The sequence below is a fragment of the Apostichopus japonicus genome, chromosome 7 (assembly GCF_037975245.1).
Source record: "Apostichopus japonicus isolate 1M-3 chromosome 7, ASM3797524v1, whole genome shotgun sequence".
NCBI classification, from domain to species: Eukaryota; Metazoa; Echinodermata; class Holothuroidea; order Aspidochirotida; family Stichopodidae; genus Apostichopus; species Apostichopus japonicus.
The window spans coordinates 9833429-9854927 of record NC_092567.1 but is presented as its reverse complement, the minus strand read 5'-3'; the positions used below and the strand labels follow the sequence as shown (position 1 = coordinate 9854927).

The 21499-nt window shown below is 38.9% G+C and overlaps 2 protein-coding genes across 6 annotated transcripts in view; one reads left to right on the top strand and one right to left on the bottom strand.

Moving 5' to 3' along the window:
- LOC139970049 (uncharacterized) overlaps positions 1-21499 on the bottom strand; it is a 245528-nt gene that overhangs the window by 119987 nt on the left and 104042 nt on the right. The window lies entirely within an intron of this gene.
- LOC139970013 (52 kDa repressor of the inhibitor of the protein kinase-like) lies at positions 13316-19521 on the top strand. The gene is made up of 4 exons (XM_071975526.1): positions 13316-13576; positions 13999-14625; positions 15577-15773; positions 16075-19521. Exons 1-4 carry the CDS (start codon positions 13428-13430, stop codon positions 18462-18464), a joined length of 3363 nt encoding a protein of 1120 aa, XP_071831627.1. The 5' UTR covers positions 13316-13427; the 3' UTR covers positions 18465-19521.

The window sequence follows — 21499 nt, the reverse complement described above, 5'->3', positions numbered from 1 at the left end:
TGCACACGAAGGCCTCGTGGGCCGGAAGCTGAGCTTCCGCTACTATTGTTTAACTCTGTTCATTAACTTCCTGACACATGCTGTGTGAAAGTTACGGCCAGCCTGCACTGATACGCAGGGCCAGGGCACATCTGTTTTTGCCTCCGAAGAGAAAGGATCGTTATCAAAGTGGTCGTTATATATATAGATTAGAATTAGAATCGTCAGGCTGTGATTGAACTTTTGTCGTTTGTATAGTCAGTCAATTTCTCTCTGTTCGATTTGGGTAAACCAACTGTTAGTTAGCCCTAATAACTTTATATTCTGGAGTCGCTGTGCTTGTTCCGCCTAGTTTTTTGCGGAATATACTATTATACTGGTTTCTGGCGGAATTAGGAATATTCCACAGGTCATATATTGGGACTCTACACCTGACTAGTTGTCATCAGGGTCCTACATTGTGTTGTATTGATGTTTCTTCATATATATATACTTAATAAATGTATTCAGATGTTCATTTAATGCCTGTAGCATGAAACTGAAAGCAAGTCGTGTTGTAAATAGATTGTTTATACCCAAGACATTGTGTGCCTGAGTATTTATTTCAGTACAGAACTCCGTTCCAGTGATCCTAGACTCCAGTCGAGACCTGATCTCACACCACGGACGAGGTAGCGTTACAATACTTTGGATATCCAAGAAAGATATGATTTAGCTATTACAAATGTGCGTTCGATGCTCCCCTCACCGCAGACCTCTTTTCCATTAGTGTAATTATTTCATTCTAATTCACTTCTTGCAAACGATTAACAACTGTATTAGAGTTTGTTTTATCGTGTCATTCTGACTATTATGCAATACTCACACGTGCACTACGAGACGCACTACTGATTACAACTTACAACCAGTTGGCTACTCTTAAATAGAGTTTCGAAGCGTTTAGTCCAACACGGATAAATCTGCATCCCACAAAGTTAACAGTAATGCATTATCGTGCGAACTCTTGTGTGTATGTATGTATTTTAGATCCTACTGCAAGCAGGAACTCGCGAAGAATCCATCCTTGGCTTATCAAAGCCGCAAGCTGACCGAAGTCAGTCTCTTAGATTCACATTTAACGTCCATGATTATGAATTGTCAGTTGTCAACAACTCTGTAACTGGACGACATACATTAATCTTGGAGTACTCTTACACTCTTTGTCTAATTTCATCCTTTCCGGAGTGATTTAAGTAGATTGCAGTATCATATATTTGGGTATGTAGGTACGTTGTTGTACTTGTAAAGGAGTTGCACATTTACAAATTAACGGATTGTGAAAAATTCAACACAAACTGCTGTATTTAAGTAGAATCGTTACTGATAACGTGTAGTTAACAAGTTCTGTCTAAATCCCCGTAAGTTAAAAATGTACATTGAATGTTTACATTGTAAATTATGTTTTTTCTTTCTTCTTACAATAACAATATTTAATGAATAATGTGAAACGTTGCGTCCATTGTAATACTACGGTCAAGTGTCTTACTCTACGATTACGTTACAATAGTTTTGTCGATGAAATTTGGTCGCATATCCTCGTAGCTTTAAATTAACAGCACACAATGTACAGCATAAAACAGGATGGAGCGGGGGGGGGGGGGGCACTGTAATGCGTCAATCCCCTCCTCTGTTCAAAACACTAATATGTTAATTGAATAATATTTTTCGTATGAAAGACTAGGTTAATTAAAAAAAATCTAACTTAGATTCATTTCAAAACTACGCATTCACCAGCGGATGGAATCTTATCACCTTTCTTTGACAATGTTTGTGTCAAATGCGCCTACGACATTCCGTTAGTGTTTATAATGAAAAAAAGTAACAACTTCAAGTATGAAGCCTGTAGTTAATGACTTACTGGTTTAAAGTAATTTAGTTAACGAGTGTACTTACATAAGGAGGAGGTCAATGGGACAGTGGTTTGACGACCCTTCTATAGTGTCATGAATTTATCAAGAAATTTCCAAAAATTTCCAAAATACGTACGAAATAAGAATTCGGAAGCGAAGACTATAAAGTATGCTGATAATATGACGTCAAACTGATACCATTGATAGCTATACTATCCTCTTCCACCAGCAGTCACGTTCTCAACCCTAAAGTTCTGCATCTCTATTGAGTCGTGGTGATGAGCTAGCAATAGCCGCCATTATATTGAGTAACTTAAAGAAATATAACCGAGGTACCAGCGAGAAGACTTCGAGCGAACTTTTTGTGGATTTACAACGCTGCGAAAATACGGCCGACATATCTTTGCACCATGAGCACAATTATTTCCAACCTACTAAACAATACAGTTAATGATGTTCTCCAAATTTCAAATCACACCAAATACATATCAGCAATTGGATCACCACGGAACTAAATTGTCAAGTTGAATATGTAAAATGGAGTTCAAATATAAAAAAAATATAGGTAATGCACTAGCATTTAAATATGGACAAATATGCACTACAACCCATACATATATGAGCTTTACATCGACTATATACAGTAATCACCTGTTATAATAAGCCATGTCTTACGATTTAAACCAAACAAGGTTAGAAGTCATTATTTGTAGTTGCTGAAAGTAGTTATTAGAATAATAGTAATCAATGGCATGCTCATGTAGTACTGAGAATTAAATGTAATTGTCCAATACATTCACAAAAGAAAGAAAGGCAGTAGAGGTATGTTTAAGCTAGCCTACAGTGGTGCTTTCATCTCCGTGAATGGAAAATTAACATCACACACATACACGCACCTACACACAAATGCAGGCACACCATCGGAACTCTTTCTGAAAAAACGTAAATTTGTTCTTGCCTAAATGGACATAATATTCTCACGGAAGGGTGTTATTACATTATTAAATGAATTATCTGTACCGACATTTTGATGGTAGGTATTGACCAGTTTTACTTAACGCCCACTGAAGAATTATGCAAACAATGATTGGAAATTGATTGATGAATTAACAGTACATAATTCGACTTAATACTTAGTTTAAATGATATTTTAAAATCAAATACGGTTTGGTTATAATTTATATTCCAACAAACGAGTTTCATACCCCGGAAAGGATGACTAATTTACTCTAATTATTAAAAGAAATGAGGCACAGGTGAGAGTGCATTTTTTTCTGCTGTCTGTGTTTACAACACAATTGATTTCACATGACTGCGCGGTATAATTCCGTCTCGTGAAGGACTATTGTCTTACATAACTCACCTTATTCTAATTTTTCAGTTTGGGCGGGGTGGTGATTGATCATCGGAGGATGTTCAAATCAATATTTTAATCATAAAACAATTTAGGCTGCTAGTTGGTAAGCCGCTATTTTACTTTTCGACCGGTAACAGCTGTAGCCTATGTCTGTTTCCCTTCCGATCGACATTTCAGGAAAGACTATTGAAATTTACCCTTTATCCCCTTAAGACTTAAACCAGCTACTGCATGCCTAGTTTGTCAGTATTTGAGTGTAACGTTGTTGTTTACATCAAGGGATGCGTATATATTCTCGTATTTGATATATTAAACTTAAGTACAATATAGGACATTTATAAGTAGATTATTTATTGAAGAAAATCATGGGCTAGTTCAAGTCAATTAATTGTGGGTTGTGCTATACTTGTCTTTGAGAAGTAAATTGTTGTTCGTGTTTAACATAGTTTAACACGAACAACAATTTAACATTAACTTGATGGCATACTCACATGGATGAAAATACCAGTTTCTTACTTTCATTAATTCTTTTATATGATTTAAGAAGTCTCCAAATTGCCATTTTCTAAGTAATCATATCAATGTTTCGAAAATCGTCGTTTTGCATTGTTGTACAATGAACTTGATAATATACAATAACACCAAGTCTGGTTCATTATGCTCCTGGGTGTATCCACAATAAACTTAGTATCGGAAAGACCACGCCTATGTATTCATTGAAAGCTCTATTTCACGCAAAAGCAGAATACAGTTATATTTAACGTTGAATACCATAAAAATAAATAATGTGGATATCCAAGAAAGTAATTACTTCGATGCTCCCCTCACCGCCGACATTGTTTCCTTTAGTGCAATTAAATCATCCTACTTCAATTCCTGAAAACTGTTTCCATCTATATTTTGAGTTTGTTTTATCGTGTCATTCTGACTACTATGCAATACTCACACACTACGAGACCTACTAATGGTTACAACAAGTTGGTTGCTCTTAAATAGCGAAACGTTTATTCCAATACTGATGTATTTGTGTCCCACAAAGTTAACAGTACTGCATATTGTGCAAACTCTTACACTTTTTTTAATAATTTCATCCTTTTCAGGAGTAACTCCAGTCCATTGTGATACTACAGTCAAGTGACTTACTGTACGCTAACGTTACGTTAATTGTTGTAAGTAAACAATATGGTCACATATTCTCAAAGCTTTTCAATATCTTGAAAACACTACATCAGCATGTCTATAAAATAGGAGGGGGTGAAGAGGGGAGGGGTATGTAATGCGTCAATCATCATCTTAATTCATGAAACTAATCTGTTAAATTAAGCTAAAAGTTTTCATCTAAAAGCCTTTCACTTGGAGAAAGAGGTATAACACAGCTTCATTTCAAAACAAGTCCCGAATCAGGGGATGTAATCCTATCACCTTTCTTTGACAATGTTTGTGTCATATGCGTCTACGTAATACCGTTAGTGTTTATATTGAAACCACCAATAACACATCTAATTAGCTATTCCATCCACAGAGTATATAGTAAATGCGTTTTACACAGCGTTGGCTGTAATAAAAGGGAAGAGGAAATAGCTCAATCTTTAGTTGTAAAAGTATGGTTAAACCTTACAACTAACATAGGTCTATTAGACAAAACCATGTACCAGTCCACAATTAATACTACGCTATTTGGGGTGGAGAATGAACAGTTAAAAAAGTAACTATTTCTTTATGAAGTATGAAGTCTGTAGTTTATAACTTACTGTTTTTAAAGTAATTTAGTAAACGAGTGTATACTAACATAAGGAGGAGGTGGTTTGACCCAACTAAAGTGTCGCGAATTTATCAAGAAATATCCAAAGATAAACAAAATACGTACAAACTTCATCCAGGAAAGAAGAATTCGGAATCGAAGACTATCAAGTATGCGGCTAATATGACGTCACACTGATACCATTGATAGCTATACTATCCTCTTCCACCAGCAGTCACGTTCTCAACCCTAAAGCTCTGCACCTCTATTGAGTCGTGGTGAGCTCGCAATAGCAGTCATTTTATTGAGTTACGTAAAAGAAATGGAACCAAATTTACCAGCGAGAAGAATTGGAACGATTTTTTCGTATATTTACAAAGCTGTGAAAATACGGCCGACATACATTTGCTTGATGCACCATGAGCTTAAATTCTAACAATAATAATATGATGATTAAAAAGACAAATTAAATTAAACGTATCAGGAAGTAATCATCATAAGGGAAATAACTTTCGACATTTTACCTCTGTCAACTAAATTCAGTGCCGTGGTTCAAAACCTATGTATGTCTATGTTGGAATACGATTACTTAGCGACGCTTAGATCTGTATGTTCTGTTATTGATAACGCTGATGGAACACTGCTGATAGGTATCTCAATGATATTAACTTGCGGATTAGTTTAATACTTCAACAACGTCATACAGTCGATTGTTCGATCATATTACACCAGAATGTCAAATTTTTAAGAAGCAGTGTGAGTAAAGAAGGTGAAATGTCCTTAAATTCGCTCATGCGCTATGCTTGCTGCTTAATCCCTGCAAAGAGATTTTAATATTTCATACATTATTGTATGATGGTACTACAGAATATAAACTTGGGGTTTTCCATTTTCACCATGACCGCAACTTATATTCAAATGGTGGCATAATCAATTCTGATAATTAAAGGTAATTTTGAAGGTTGGTCAATAAGTTTGTTTGCTAGTTAGCTTAACTCGTTTGTAATATCAACTTAGGTTTGGCTCTAATTTAGTTACTAAGCAACGGTTTTCTTGGAAATGATGACTAATTTACTTTATTCACGCAATGGAATGAGTCACAGGTGAATGTGTAGTTTTTCTCTGGTTTCTGTGTATGCTACACAAATGATAGACAATGACTGCACTAAATAATTCCGCCTCTATCAAGAAAGTCAAGGACTATTGTCTTACATACTTTACCTTATTTTAATGTTTCATGTTGGGCTGGGGTGAAGATTGATCATCGGAGAATGTTCAAAGCTGGCCTAGTAAACGTTAAATTATTTCCTGATTTGTGTATTTGAGTGAATATTACTAGCTTTGTTGTTTTTGGTGAAAGGTTTGTGCAGTGGCGGAGCTAGGGGTATTGGTCAGAGGGGGCGAGAATTGTCTGTAGGGGCGCTTTTGACACTATCTAAGCGGAGCGCCACCACAGGTTGGCGCGGAGTGTACAGATGTTTTTTGAGTAAAGATACTCCCTAGATCGCCGGAAATGACCCTTTCCGGGCCTTGCTGGTTTGCAGATAAAAGAAGAATAAATAGCCGTTAGAGCATTTTGTCAGAAAATTACAGCAAGAAAATGTGACAAATGTCAATATTTAGATGAGGAGCGCAATAAAAAAGTCAATAATCGCGAATAATTTAAAAGTCGTTAAAAGCTGAAAAATGCGCCAGCAGTACATTTGAGTCCGTCAGGGGGGGGGGGGGGCATTCGCCCCCTGACTATATGGACGCTCCGCCACTGGGTTTGTGATAATTAGTGTCAGTCTATGAAACAGATCATAAGATGGGACCTTTATACTTCAATCTGAGTATAAGGAAACCTTCGGTTGCGAGTGTTCGTCTGTTTTATTTATCAATATATATCACTTTAAATCTGTTTTAATAATCCAAAGTGTTTAATTGTTGAATTTACTTTATAATAGCTGATAATATACTGAAACTTCCATGCAATTAACCAATGTTGACAAACGTATTGTATAAGCTTGTTGCCGCATTTATATGTTACTTACGTATACCCTAACAGTATATATGTATGGTGCGCACAAACCTGCCATACTTCTTTAGTTATTGGACAAGTATATGCCGAGTTAGGACGCGCGGTGCATGTCAAGCTTTTTTTAACCTTGGTGAAGTACTAACATCTCACGTAATAACATCGCACTAGAGAATATTGCCTTTTAAATATGAGCTTTCATTTCGCATATGCAACAATAATATTTTGGAATAAAGGATTTCAAATGGTATGGTAATTTGTTTTAACCGACTAAACAATACAGTTAATTATGTTCTCCAAATTTCAAACACCAAATACATATTAGCAATTGGATCACCGCGGAACTGAATTATATTATTTGTGCCGACATTTTGACGGTAGGTATTGACCAGTTTTACTTAACGCCCACTGATGAATTATGTCAAACAATAATTGGAGATTGATTGATGAATTAACAGTACATAATTCGACTTAATACTTAGTTTAAATGATATTGTAATATCCTTCACCATTAGAAAATAACTATCGTTACACTATACAGTTGAAAATGTATCCCGGTATAAAAACAAACTGATCCTCTCAACAAACTTAATCCTCCACAAAGGATCATCTTCTCAGCCCACGAAAAGATGCAGGTCTCTGAAAACTATATCGATCCTTAATTCATGGTAGCATATAGCCTACATCCATCTGGAATGTCGAAATGATCGCGAAAGAATCACAAGGTAAAATCCTGGGATACTGATCCAACGACGATACTTGCAAAAACATTTCCAGAGATGTAAAGCACGATGAAAAGGTCGCATGTTTTTTTTTTTTTTTTTAATTTGATGCATTTGAGGAAATTACTAAATGGTAACAATATCACCTGCAGTCCAGCGGCGTAACGATGAGTCTGGGGCCCCTGGGTCCAGGGAAGGAAGGGCCCCCTAGCAAAGGCGGAGAATCAACCGATGTGCGCGCAGCGCACATCACAAGCGCGGAGCGCGAAGTCCCAAAAGCGTGGGTCCAGGGCCCGCCTTAGGACCATGGAAGCTCTTAGGTTCTACAAGCTCTCTGGTGCAATCTTAGCCGTATATGGAACATTTTGTGGTGATTTTATCGACTGAGATTTTTTGGAAAATCTGCGTTCATAGACACATTTTTGGTCCGCCTTGTCTGTCATTCTGGGAACATGAAAATATGTGTTGCAAAGCTAGAGTACATTAAGAGATTGAAAGGACAATAAGACCAAATTACCAATGTCCAATTAACATAAACATGTATATTTCCACCCGTGGCAAAATATCAGCAAAACGGTGGAAAATATGCCAAATTCGATTTACTGCCTGATACGGATACATACAAATCCACACACAAATCTGAGGTATCGTCGATTTGGCAGATAGCTGAGGAAAGCATCAGCCAAAGGGGTTCAAAATATGCCAAATTTGTGTCATTTGGCAAGTTATCGGCCAACGGTATTCATTGTGGCAACCCTGACCGAGAGCGAATTCATTGAAATTAGAGGCGCTATTTCGCTATAATATGTACCAGCGTAGCCTATCAAGTTCCAGTGTGTACCTCAGGATCTTGAGTCAGTCGTGCGGAAAGAAGGATACGAAATTTGCAGTTGCAGGGGCATATGATTTATGACGAACGTATTCAAGCACAGAAAAAATGAAAAATATGTCCATTGTCTCGTTTATAGTTTCTTTTCCAACGAAAACGTGCCGTTTCAAAAAGAAAAAAGAAAAAAAAGGGTACCCCTCTTCTAAGTTCTGTACATCAGTGCAGCGGGTGCCCCCTTTGGTCGGGGCCCCTGGGTTTGCCCCATCACATAGGCGTTACGGCGCTGCTGCAGTCCCTGTACGTTCAGTTGCTTATATTGGATTTGATGCACGAGCAACGAGCCTATTCAACTATCATGAATACAATAATGTATGACTAGATACCGAACACCTGTGCCTAGAATGTTTACAAAGCCACCTGCGGTTTTCTTTTCTTTAATTTCTTCTTCGGAACAAAGAATTGCATTCTACGCGTATTGTTATGCTAACCGGATGTTTACTCGCATGTCAATATTATTCCTGAATCACGTGTATAGCAAAGCAACCCACCCACTAATGATATATTCCAGTTTTATTCTGTCGGGAAAATTGGATTATTGCTCAATGCCGGTCTTTGTGTTTTACCGCTACTCTAGGTTTTTCAACTGAAAACGAAAGCTTATAGGCAATACAATTATATTATCGGTTACAAATCCCACCGATAATTCGGTTAATAATAGAAGTTTATTATTTTTAATTCTGGTTTTTTGACCGATAATGCAGGTTCATCGTTCAAAATGCTAGATTACGAACCGATTAACCTGGATAATCGTTTGTATTCATATACGCCAAATATACATAACGAGCAATATCTCTATCGTCGTCCTGATTTTTTAATTCTGTATATAAACACAAGTTTGTCTTTGTACTCCTGGCAAAACTATATCATTTGATGCAATATATAAGCTATTAACTACATTTATACTGTGTTTGTATGAAAACGAACACAGTATCCCTCTAAATAGTGGAAATGACTTTTACAATAGTAAGCTACACCGTATGTTGGTTCATCTTTCTTTCTCTTTATGTTAATATCTATATCATTATGTTCTTTGAATATTCATTATTGCGAACATCAACAATTAGCGAACGTCAGAATGGTCCTTTCCAATCTCAAATAAACATTGATGAGTAAAAAATAATTCAACTTCACTCTAATAAATGGACAAAGCATTGCCGCACAGTTCTTATTTCTCTTTGAATAAAGCGTACGAGCGCCGTCTAAAATACATTACTTTGGTCCCACCTTTGTTTCTCTTGATGTTTATATCAACATGTTCTTTGAATATTCATTATTGCGAACATCAACAACTAACTTACGTCAGGGCGGCCCTTCCGATCTCAAATAAACATGGATGATCGATATAATCCTACAACTTTGCTCTGACTAACCTGACCGTACTCCACAGTCTTCATCTTGCGGTAACGATACGGTAACTCTCAGAAGACAGTTGTGTCCTCCGTGTGATGCAAACTTAATTATTTTAGACGGCGCTAGATTGGATGCTAGTCTGTTACGTTGAACTATTTCGTTTTAGGCTAAGTAGATTATTCGTTGTATATTTAAAGCAAATATTTATAGAGTACCGTAGCAAAACTATTCGTTAACATTTTAAGGCTTAATTCAAACAAACAGTAAATTAAAGTTTGGATGTTCTAGATCTAGATAAACACTGATCTTGGTGACTACAATTTGTAAGCTTTATGTATGTTGCTAATTACTCTCATTAGCCGACTTAAAACAAGATGCCTTAATTTGATTAATTGCAATCTCATTTTGAATAGTCTTAAGATTTTGGTAACATTCTTGATAAGTCGGAAATACGGCTGCCTTAATAAGGTTTACGAAGAGAGAACAGTTTTCTTGTCATCATAGATGTGTAAGTAACGTTTGCTTAAGAGTAAGTTCAGGTAAATTAAGATATCATTAAATGATGTAATAATGTATGCAGAAATAAGCTTTTTAAATGCAAAAGTAAAAGATTGCACTGAATTTGTGTGTTACATAACCTAAATGTATTTTATCGTGCATTATTGGTCCAATCAGTTTATTTCTTATCGGCAGTTGTACGGACACATGGTTAGATACATGGTTAGATACATGTATAATATTATAATAGGAGTTAACAATACATACAAAAGTTTAAATTTAAGGCACACATAGCGACATCAACACTTTTGTTAGGAGAATTTCTTAATCTCAACCGCAACTATACCAGCCTCACCTGTTTTACCGGAGAGTTACTGTATAGCAATAACCTTCTGTGTGACCTTGCCGCAGGACAGGAAAAGAGTAAAAGGTTGAAATTACAAGTTAGTACATAAACTTTATGTTACACAGAGATAACACTGTTGACAATATTTCTCCGATTAGTTTTCTTTTATTGCTTCCATTGACATTACAATATCAATAATTTCATGATTAGATTCTACGATATGAACTTATGATATAGTAACAGATAAACGGGACGAATCGGTAATTGTATCACAATGAGAGACCAGGATCGCCTCAAAGGGAACAAGTGTGTTTGGTAGTAAAATTAAATATTTGTACAAGCAAACAGAAATACGGAAGATACCAAGAACAATTACAAACTAAAGGGATAAATATATACTTGGAAATATGTAACATCATAAACAGATACTGCAACGCAGTGATTTTTTTTCCATATTTATATGTGAATCTGTGTTTGTATAGTAATGTAAATATATTCAGTTTTGCGGGACGTTGCCTGGGTAATATTGGTAAACTTGAGGCTTCATAATATCCAATTGGCTTCAAGCAAATACGACAAGAACTAAATTATAATGTAGAGATCATGAATAATCATTAATCATCAAGCAGCACCAGTAATAAGAAGAAGCAAAATAACGATACAAGAAGAATGAAAGATATGTATGGAGAGCCGATCATCACATTTAAGGTTAATGTTTAATATACAGAACATTATCTTCGTTACTTTTATGTTAAAATCTTACTATAATACGTCAAAGTCACTTGTTCCTATTGTCTTCAAAGAGACACCATTAGAGATCATAATAATGGAACAAAGAACTGGATTAAAAAACAAAACATGTCATTGTTATTAATTAATGTCTAAAACAACGTTTTAGTACGATTTTCAGGGGCGGATCCAGGGGGGGGGCCCGGGGGGCCCGGGCCCCCCCTTTTTGAAAATCCTGAACTTTTTTTTTACCGCGTTCGAGGGAAAGGGCCCCATGCGTGATGAAAAAATTAAAAGAAAAAATATCATATGGAGTCTCGAAGTGTGAAAATTATTTCTATACAAAAATGTAGGTGTTGGGTAGGGTGAGCCGTACGGCACTTTGGAAATTTCAGGAAATACCGAGCCGATTCGGGAAATTTTGGATTCCATTTCGGGAAAAACAAATTTTGAGTGTGGAAGCACTGAGCACGATGCACTTTTAACGTACGTTCGCGGCAGTCCGGATCCAGTAAGCACGAAGCTAGCAGAGAGGGAAACGACTCGCAACTAGACGTGAGTATATGACGAAAGCAATACATGCTACATGTTATAGAAGCACGCACAGTGTGATGAAATTATTAGTTTCAAAAATGTGAGAAAACGAGTGTGGTACGATCGCACGACAGACTCAATCCAAGCCTAGGCTATCCACACATGATAGCCTATGTTTCCCTAACAATACCATTACTGAGGTACCATTGCTACAGTGTGTGGCCTAATGTTATGAAATTACTACACACTCTTCTGTACTGTGGGAACTTGGAACACAATTCTGATTGTCTGGCAGGGGCGTAGCCAGGATAGATTTTTTCCGGAGGGGGGGCTGGATTTTTTGGGGGGTGAGGGGGACTGGCAATCATCTCGGGGGCCTGGAGGTTCCAGGCTCCATATGCTAGGCTATTAATGCTTAAGGCAAGCGATTTTTTTGGGGGGGGAGGGGGGCTTGCGATCATTTGGGGGCCAGCCCCCCCCCCCCCCCCCAGTGGCTACGCCCCTGTTGTCTCACTCTCGAACTTAGCAAAAATATAATACAGCAAGAATATATCGATTTAGCACAATAGTTTAGTGCGAAAATTTCGCTTTTTGGGAATATGGGTGTCGGAAATTTGTGGCCGTCTGGTCGCATAGGCACTGTAGGCCTACCTTTTGGCAATAACCTCCGTTGGAGGTTCGGGCAGCCAACCATACACGAGGGAATGGTGCAACCGTGCAAGGACCAGCCTAGCCTGGGATTTAACACAGGGAGGGATTTTGATGCATGTAAATTACAGGTTGGCGTAGCCTGGGGTCGGGGGGGGGGGCAGGAGGCTTCCAAAAAGTGGGGGGTGTGGGCAGCACAACATCAGAGGGGCACTTTCCCATTACACAATTCCCACTCGTCGTACCATCAATACAGAATAATCAGTGTCGGAGCTATGGGGGGCATGAGGGGCAACTCCTCCAGAACAAATGGTCTTGCTCACCCCAGCTGTCCCCACTTTCCAGGGGCAATTTGTGAAAATTTGAGCCCTATTCAGTGTTATTTTTCCCCCACTCCCCTCCCCTCCTGAAATTCTGCCCCCCCCCCTTGTCCCCTCAAAATTCTGAAGTCCGCCGCTGCCACTGAAAACATTCCATTATTATTTATATTTTAATTTTGTTTGGGAGCGAAAAAAAAACATTCGGCCTATTCATATAGGAGGGGCATATTTTACATTTCAATGGGGCGCCATTGCTGTATTGGGGGAAGTGGGGGCACGTGCCCCCAGTGCCCCCCCCCCCGGCTCCTACCTCCAGCCTGGGGCTCTCTCGGCCTAGGTAGGCTGAGTGGTCACTGCAGGAAGTCCCCACAAACCTCAGCCGACACCACAAATCTTGTCATTAATGCAATGCTTTCATTGCCTGATTCTGATTCGAAACTGTATTATATATCTCCATTTCAGATTGAGTCCTATATAGTAAGCAGCATGGGAAAGAGAACGAGAGGAAAACAACGTGGGCAGCAGGATATTTTCCAAGCATTCCAGAGGGGGAAGAGGTATATACAATTATATTTCAATCAATTATGATACTTTGAGGGGAATAGGCTGGGGGTCCTCAGCATTATCTACTCAATCTTCCTGTATAGGCCCGACGGTAACAAAATTTGACAGTTAGGAGATGCGAAACAATAGAAGGGTGAAAGTCTCTAGGTGGGGAGGATGACAAATTTTCCTGGGGCTTTGCTATGCCTCCTGCCAGGGACACTCTGGCTACAGTTCTGCCCTTTCCCAACAGGAAAATTTCAACAATATCATACTAATTGTTGGCCCCTTTTTTATATTAACTCTGATGCTCTGTCCACAATTTTCAGAATTTTTTATTTTCGCAGCTAACCAAGTACTAAAAAATGTTGTAGATGAGTATCTAATCACATTGTGTGGATGTGTCTCAGTTTTTTCCCTTCATTCCTACTTATAGGACTGGTCGACGCTGTCTTGCTAGTGGTTCTTCACATCAAGGTGATTTCGCGGACGGTGGAAAACAATGTGTGGGCATGTCTCTACGATTTCTCGTGGATCGCTGTCTCGGTGTTATCGATGATGTCAGTTTCACGACAGAGGATGTTGATCACGTACTCTACAGCGGTGATCAACTATATAGACAAATAGCAGAGGAGAGGGATGTCCAGTATTTATTAGTTGAGGAAATCCCCGATGTCATCACTGTGGACAATGAGCGTCTGGATATAACAAAGCACCAGCCATACTCAGGAACACTTGAGGTCACCGAATCCAACAACGAATCACTGGTTTATGCTTTTCCGGAGGCGCTTGCAAATGCTGTGGAACGTAGTCAATATTTATTTGTGACTATTGGCAGCTCACCAGGATACACCAGCGCTTTCTTTTACAAGGGTGATGGTACATTTCTGTGCTTCGATTCACACTCTCGTAATTCATCTGGAGAGAGTAGTCCCAGTGGTAGAGCTGTTATCATGAAAATTGAATCTTTGGAAGCAGCTGTTTCCTACACCAAGGATCTAGCCAAGTCTCTCAACCAAACTACGGCATGTTTCGAGATAACCCCAACTGGAATTTCCAGAAGGTAAACTCCTTTTTTGAGGCTACAAAGGCAAAGATGTCTTTCCTGATATGTTCTGCATATTTGCAATTGAGTTTATACTAGCATTTAGGCGCTGCGCAGGCCCGTAGCCAGACCATGTTCACGGGGGAGGGGGGGGGGTGAAAAATGTCTAGGGGGCGAAGATTTTTCCAGGGGGGAAATGCATATTTTGTTATGTTTTCTAGATTTTTTTCAAGGGGTGCCGCCTTCCTGCCCACCTCACCTTCCCCCTGCCCCCTCCTTGACTACGGGCATGGCGCTGCACCGCACTGCACTAAACTTGGCAACGCTACAGATTATTTCACTATATTACCGGACTCCTTCCCAACACCGTTTCCACAAAGATTTATGTCATTTGTTTTAGAGTCAGCAAATCAGTGCCTGTAATTGGCTGTTGGAATTGTCGGCGCTGCACGGCACCGTGAAAGCTAGCATATTTTCAACTTCATTTTGAAGCGGGGTTCAGCGCGGTCCGGCGCGCATATTTTTATTCCCCATGACGGATAAGGGTTCTTCAGGAATTCACAAATTTGTTTCGGGCGACGAAAATAGTCATCAGCTCAGGGGGAATGAAGCATGTTCTTTTATATTCTGACGTCAGAATCACAAAAAAGGTCCAGAAAGTGTTTTTGGGACAGTGGGTGTTGCCTCATTTTATTCTTAATGGGAATTGCCCTTATTCGCAATTCGTCTCTGGGAAAAAATATGCATGCGGCGCGGCGTCCGGTGTTGCCGCCCCTTTCGTGTTGGGAAGGAGATTAACAAATCATAGAATCAACAAGAAAAACAGTTATACTTATGTAGTTTATGCTGACTAAAATCCAATATGACCCCCTCTAACCCCCCCCCCCCCACACACACATTCAACCCATCCAAACATGATGTGTAATAACAGTAACATTTACTTTAATAATTTTATTCTCATGTTTTCAGCTTGATACAGTCTCCTGACAGGAGAGATGCTGACGACCATCCCATGAGACAACACAACTCACCAGTATCAGCTAATTCAACACCAGGTAGCCGCAATGAGGAGGGGCTATCCTCGGAGGAAGATAGCGTCTTGGGAGAAAACCAAACCTCCGATGAAAGTGATGGTAGTCAATCACCTCCGAAACGAAGTAGACCAAGTAAGACTAAAAGTTGCATGCATTATGTCTCTTCTGGAGGCCTACTAGCTAGCGTGTTTTGGCCTAACCCTAATAGCCCGCTGCAACCCAGCTAACGAAACGAGCAGTACAATATGCAAATACGTCACCGCACGCATACGCAAATATTTTCCATAGTAGTTACACTGAACAACCCCCCCCCCCCCAACACCCATTGGATTGTCCTCTACACATGTCAGTATCTGGCACGGGGGTCAAAGTTTATAATCCAGTCTGAATAACTGTGTCACTGTGTAATCTTGTATTTTCTTGGTTTCTTCAGCATTGGAAGAATCTGATGCAGAGGGAATGGCAGATCCTACTGACAACATGGAACCCAGCCAACATGACAGTAATACAGCTGATGAGGATCGAGAAGACCCAGATGTTGGTGTCCGTTCGTCCATGTACGACATTAGCCAATGTGTGGGAAAGAGAGTTAATGACGATAGCAAGTACAAGCTAATTAAGGACAGAATTCCTCCCGCATCCTATATATTCCCATGTAAAGAGTATCCAGATAAAGCAAAGAAATCCGGAGTGAGGAAACGGTCGTGCCAACACAAATGGTTTACACAGTTTGAATACATCACTTATTCGTTGAAAGAAAGTGGTCTCTACTGTCTGGCATGTGTCCTGTTTTCTGTTGAAAATCGTACCAGTGGCCGTGCCCAGTTCCTCATCAACAAACCTTATACCAACTGGAAGGATGCACTATCTGATTTGAAGAAACATTCGGTGTGTGAATATCACAAAACCTCAGCAGCTCTGATGGAGAGTTTCGTTAGCACAACCCAAAACGAGGCCAGTCGTGTTGACCTGATGCTGAATGCACGTAAAATGGAACAAATTGCAAAGAACAGAGATGTTCTCAGATCTATTCTACGGTGCGTGGAATACTGTGGTCGTCATGGTATTGCTATGCGAGGTCATGCCGGGGAGGATGCATTTGGATATAGTGGAAATTTCAATGGCCTCCTTCGGCTTTGTATCGAATCAGGAGACAAAACACTAGAAGCACATTTTGAAACGTGCGCGAGGAGTGCTACGTATTCTTCAAAAACCACCCAAAATGAATTATTGAACTGCATCAAGGAATTCATTCAGCAGCATATCATCAAAGAAATCAACGCGCAACACCATGGCCCCTTGTTCGGTATTCAGGCAGATGAGGTAACAGATGTCAGTAATAAAGAACAGCTTGGGTTAGTCTTACGTTACCTAGTCAATGACAAGCCTGTTGAGCGAATTGTTGAATTTATCGAGTGTGAGAATATCACAGGATTGGCCCTTGCTAAACAGATTCTTGATAAGATTGACGGAATCGGCCTGAGCATGAATGAATGCCGCTCGCAGTCTTATGATGGTGCCGGAAACATGGCTGGTTTGAGACGTGGATGTGCCTCCAGAATTTCGAACTTGCACCCCAAAGCTGTGTACTACTACTGCATGAGCCACGACTTGAACCTTGCTGTATCAAAGTCGTGTAATTTGCCAGAGATGCAAGTAATGCTTGACGCGGTCAAACAGGTCGGCTTGTTTTTTAGATATTCCCCTAAGAAGCAAACGTGTCTGGAGGCCTCAATTGACAAAATAAACCGTGAACGTCGAGAATCATCAGCAGTACCTGATCAGGGAGCAGGCTTGATAAACAAGCGCAAGGTGAAGATGTTGTGTGAGACACGCTGGGTGGAACGCCATACTGCACTCCAAGACCTAGATGACATGTTCGAGGCTGTGATTGATTGTTTGGCATCAATTTCATCTGGGGATGGCAACTGGGACACCAAATCAGTGACGGAGGCTAATGGACTGCTCATCCATTTGACAAGTCCCAAGTTAATCGTAGCGTTCAAAGTAAACCTTCATTTTTCAGGATACCTAAAATCACTGAGCCTACTTCTACAGGGTCCGACGCAGGACATAATAACAGCGCACGAGAAAGTCAAACTTGTGCTCGATGAGTTTAAGGATGTTAGAGCAACATCCGAGGATAAATTCAGAGAGGTCTGGCAAAACGCACAAACTCTAGCGGGGAAGGAATATGTTCAAGTTGAACTATCTATGCCTAGGAGATGTGGTCGGCAAACCATGCGCTCCAATATCGAAGCCAACTCTCCTGAAGATTACTGGAGGAAAGCTATTTTCATAACATACCTAGACCACTTAATCTCAGAATTCAACTCCAGATTCACGCATGCCAGTAAAGTGGCAGCTAGATCTCTCAGCCTACTACCCGCACACATACACAATCTTAATGATGAGGAGATGTCCGATATTCACCAGTTCTATGCTGCAGACATGCCCTCTCCAAATACCTTCACCCATGAGATCAACCTGTGGAAGAGAGAATGGCGTAGTACCATCGAAGACAGGCCGAAGGATATAGAGGAAACTCTGAACCGTATGAATAAATCATTCTACCCCAACATCACTCAAATCTTGAGGCTCCTGCTAATGTTACCAGTGTCATCTGCATCTGTAGAAAGAAGCCACTCGGCATTGAAGTTAATCAAAAACAAACTAAGGTCAACAATGGAGAACGAACGGCTGAATGCTCTGGTGTTGTTATACGTACACAAGTCAATAAAGCTTGACTACGACATTATAATTGACATGTATGCAAGGAGGAATACCAGACGAATGATGCTTTGCAACCCACTTGCAGACTGACAATCTCCTCCATTATTCAGGAACATTCTGAGATAATATAGCTGTGCCTTTCTTTGTATGAGTATTGACAGTCCACACTCTTTTGGTCCCTATGGCAAGGGGTTATTTTGATGATGACAACATTTCAGAGTTGACTATTATCAGTACCATGATGTCATGACTTCCATTTTTTAACGGTTTTGCTGCCCGTAGACTGAGATTGGACAACTTCCTCTGGATACAGACTGCCCTTTCTAAATTTGAGCTATTCTGTTTATCTGTTATTGTTGCTATCATTATTTAAAGTATTCAAAATGGTTATTTATTATGCTCGAATCATTGATTCTAGATATAGCTGTTAGAAATTTATGTATCGCTGCTCAGAAAGTTCCTTATGGGGGATAAACTATATTAATTATGTGTTCTGTGGACCACCATCGAATGGAGTCATGAGATAGTTCGAGGTTTATTCCGTCATCTGTTCGATCGAGATACCCACATGACATGAACATACTCATCCATTGCCTAGTGATCCATGTAAGAATGGTAGTTTTTCATTGCAACTTACCCTAGTATTGCGTGACCTCACGAGGCTACTTTTAAGAACATGAAATTATTGCACCTTAATGATATCCCACGTGTAATTTTTTGTAAAATAAATTTGCAAAAAGAGTACACCATCATTCTGATAAAGTGAAGGTGAGAGGGGCACTCTGACTGCATCAATAGTCTCCATCTGGAAGGGGGCATCCAAGATGAAATGGCCTGGAGTAGCCTGGTAAAAAGTAGTTTGCATCACCATCTACTCCCCAAAGACGTAAAACCCAGCTCATTGCTCGAAATTGCAAATATATGCCCGGCAAACCATGAATACATGATTTATTGGAAATAAATTTTACTCCAAACTTTCACGAAAAGTAGCACCAGATTGCACCGAGGACCTCCATATTTTGTGAAATTTTCCAAAGGGGGAGGGGGCACCCACTCCCCTTAGACCCCTCCCCCAGGACGACGATTAGGCATTTCCCATCTGGGCCCCCCCTTCGGCGAAATCCTGGATCCGCCACTGATTTTGAGTAATACAATCAATAGTTTAACGGTAGACAGCCGGTCATTGTTACTATGATAACATTTAACAATATTCTTCTAATATTCACTGTATTACGCGTGAGTAATATCAAAGATTAATCCATAAAAAAAGAAATAGGAGGAACGAAAGGAAGCAACTAAACCTTGAAAGAAAGTAAAATTAATAAATGGATGAAGTAGAATGCAATCTAACAATTAATGACTAAATATCACAATAATTAGAGAAAGTATTAGATACAGTCTTAGAATTGTTCCAAATCGAAGGAAAATATCGGAGTATAAAGATAATAAAATCGAAGATCTGAATTAAAATGAACCCAGTATAATGATTCATAAGGCGCATTAAAATAACAATGAAAGAATAAAATGAAGAGTATATACAACACAGAGCCGACATTTGTATTTAATGATTACTTGATATACACATAATATTATCAGCTTTACTACGACAAAATTATTTAATGCTAAAACAATAACTGTTTAACGTTCTGCTTATATACCTTATAACACAAGACTGTGTATGAAGCAATTAATGAAGGCAAAATGTAATAATTTAAACGTATTCAAATCTACGACTCTTGTATAGAAACTGTATCTCTAAGTTCAAATTTAATTCTTCTCAAATGCGTAAGGTTACCTAAAGTAACTTCTGACTGTCGATAGCTTACCTATCATGTAATGTTAAAATAATCGATAGTTTACCTATCACATAATATTAAAATGATCGATAGCTTACCTATAACATAATTATAAATTGATCGATAGCATACCTATCACATACCATTAAACTGATCGATAGCTAACATAACGCATACTATTAAACTGATCGTTTGGTTTGATTCTCCTTATCACAAACAAGTAGAAACTTTAAAAGATGCAGTAAATTAAAAAAAAACTTGAAGGAAATAACAAAAACGAATAATGAAACACAGAGAGCATACCATTGTATTAAATTTTTACTTAATGTACAGAAAATTATCAGCGTTATTATCTTATTCCATCTTGATAAATAATGTGAGCTCACGTGATCGTATTATCTTAAAGGTAAGGCATCATTTAAGACTATCATAACAACGGAAGGTAAACGAAGACGATGAAATATTAACAAGAGTCCAACGGTGACTATGGTTACTTGATTACTGTTGGGGCCAACAAAGTGGGGTCCAAAATTGCATAACCTCATTAATATTCATAAAGTCAGCGCTAACAAATAGGGCACACCTTCTTACCAATAAACATCTACATTTAGCAAGTGCTACATATATCTATCCGTTGTTGAGTTATCGCGGACCCAAGCAAGTGTCACAAAAGCACACACCGACACACAACATCACCATCGCATAGCTTCCTTTAGCCTTCTACAAGGAATTAAAAATGGAGGGGGAGGGGGGGTGGGGGAGTCTAATTTTCATTTTCAAAATTAGTATGTTCTATACTTTGGGTATTGTCATTGTCATATACCCTAAAACAAAGTTGGGATCTTTTCCAACCCAAAGTCAAACCAAGGAAGTGAAAAAATGAACAAAAGGAAATTTTGCTGTCAGTGACATCACACTTGACATCACCTGCTATCACACCTGCTATGACACCACACCAGTTTCCTTTAAGTTCACTTTTGGTATAAACTGTTAAATGTTAGCTATTGATATCTCCTAAGCGCAATACAGGAATTGGATACAAATTTCACCATGATGTTTAGTGCATGATTCTCTTTAATAAATCAAATGCAAATTTTCCTCTTGACATTCATATTTAATATTATCGACGTTACAGTCAGTTTTGAGTCAAAACAAAACGAAAAGCGCTAACAATAATGGGAACCTGTCTATCTCATTAATTTATGTAGTAATGTAATAAATCTTATATCAATGTCATTTCATCATACCTGGAGAGATTGAACTAAGTGCGCATGATCAAAGCGCCCTTAACTTGACTGCTATTTTCGAAGAGTTAGCGTTAACACTAAA

What these genes read in the sequence shown, in the direction of transcription:
- LOC139970013 (XM_071975526.1), top strand. Translation starts at nt 13,428, where the DNA reads ATGCTTTCATTGCCTGATTCTGATTCGAAACTGTATTATATATCTCCA. An exon ending in GCATTCCAGAGGGGGAAGAG is followed by an intron (nt 13,577 to 13,998) that starts GTATATACAATT and finishes TCCTACTTATAG; the next exon opens with GACTGGTCGACGCTGTCTTG. An exon ending in TCCGAAACGAAGTAGACCAA is followed by an intron (nt 15,774 to 16,074) that starts GTAAGACTAAAA and finishes TGGTTTCTTCAG; the next exon opens with CATTGGAAGAATCTGATGCA.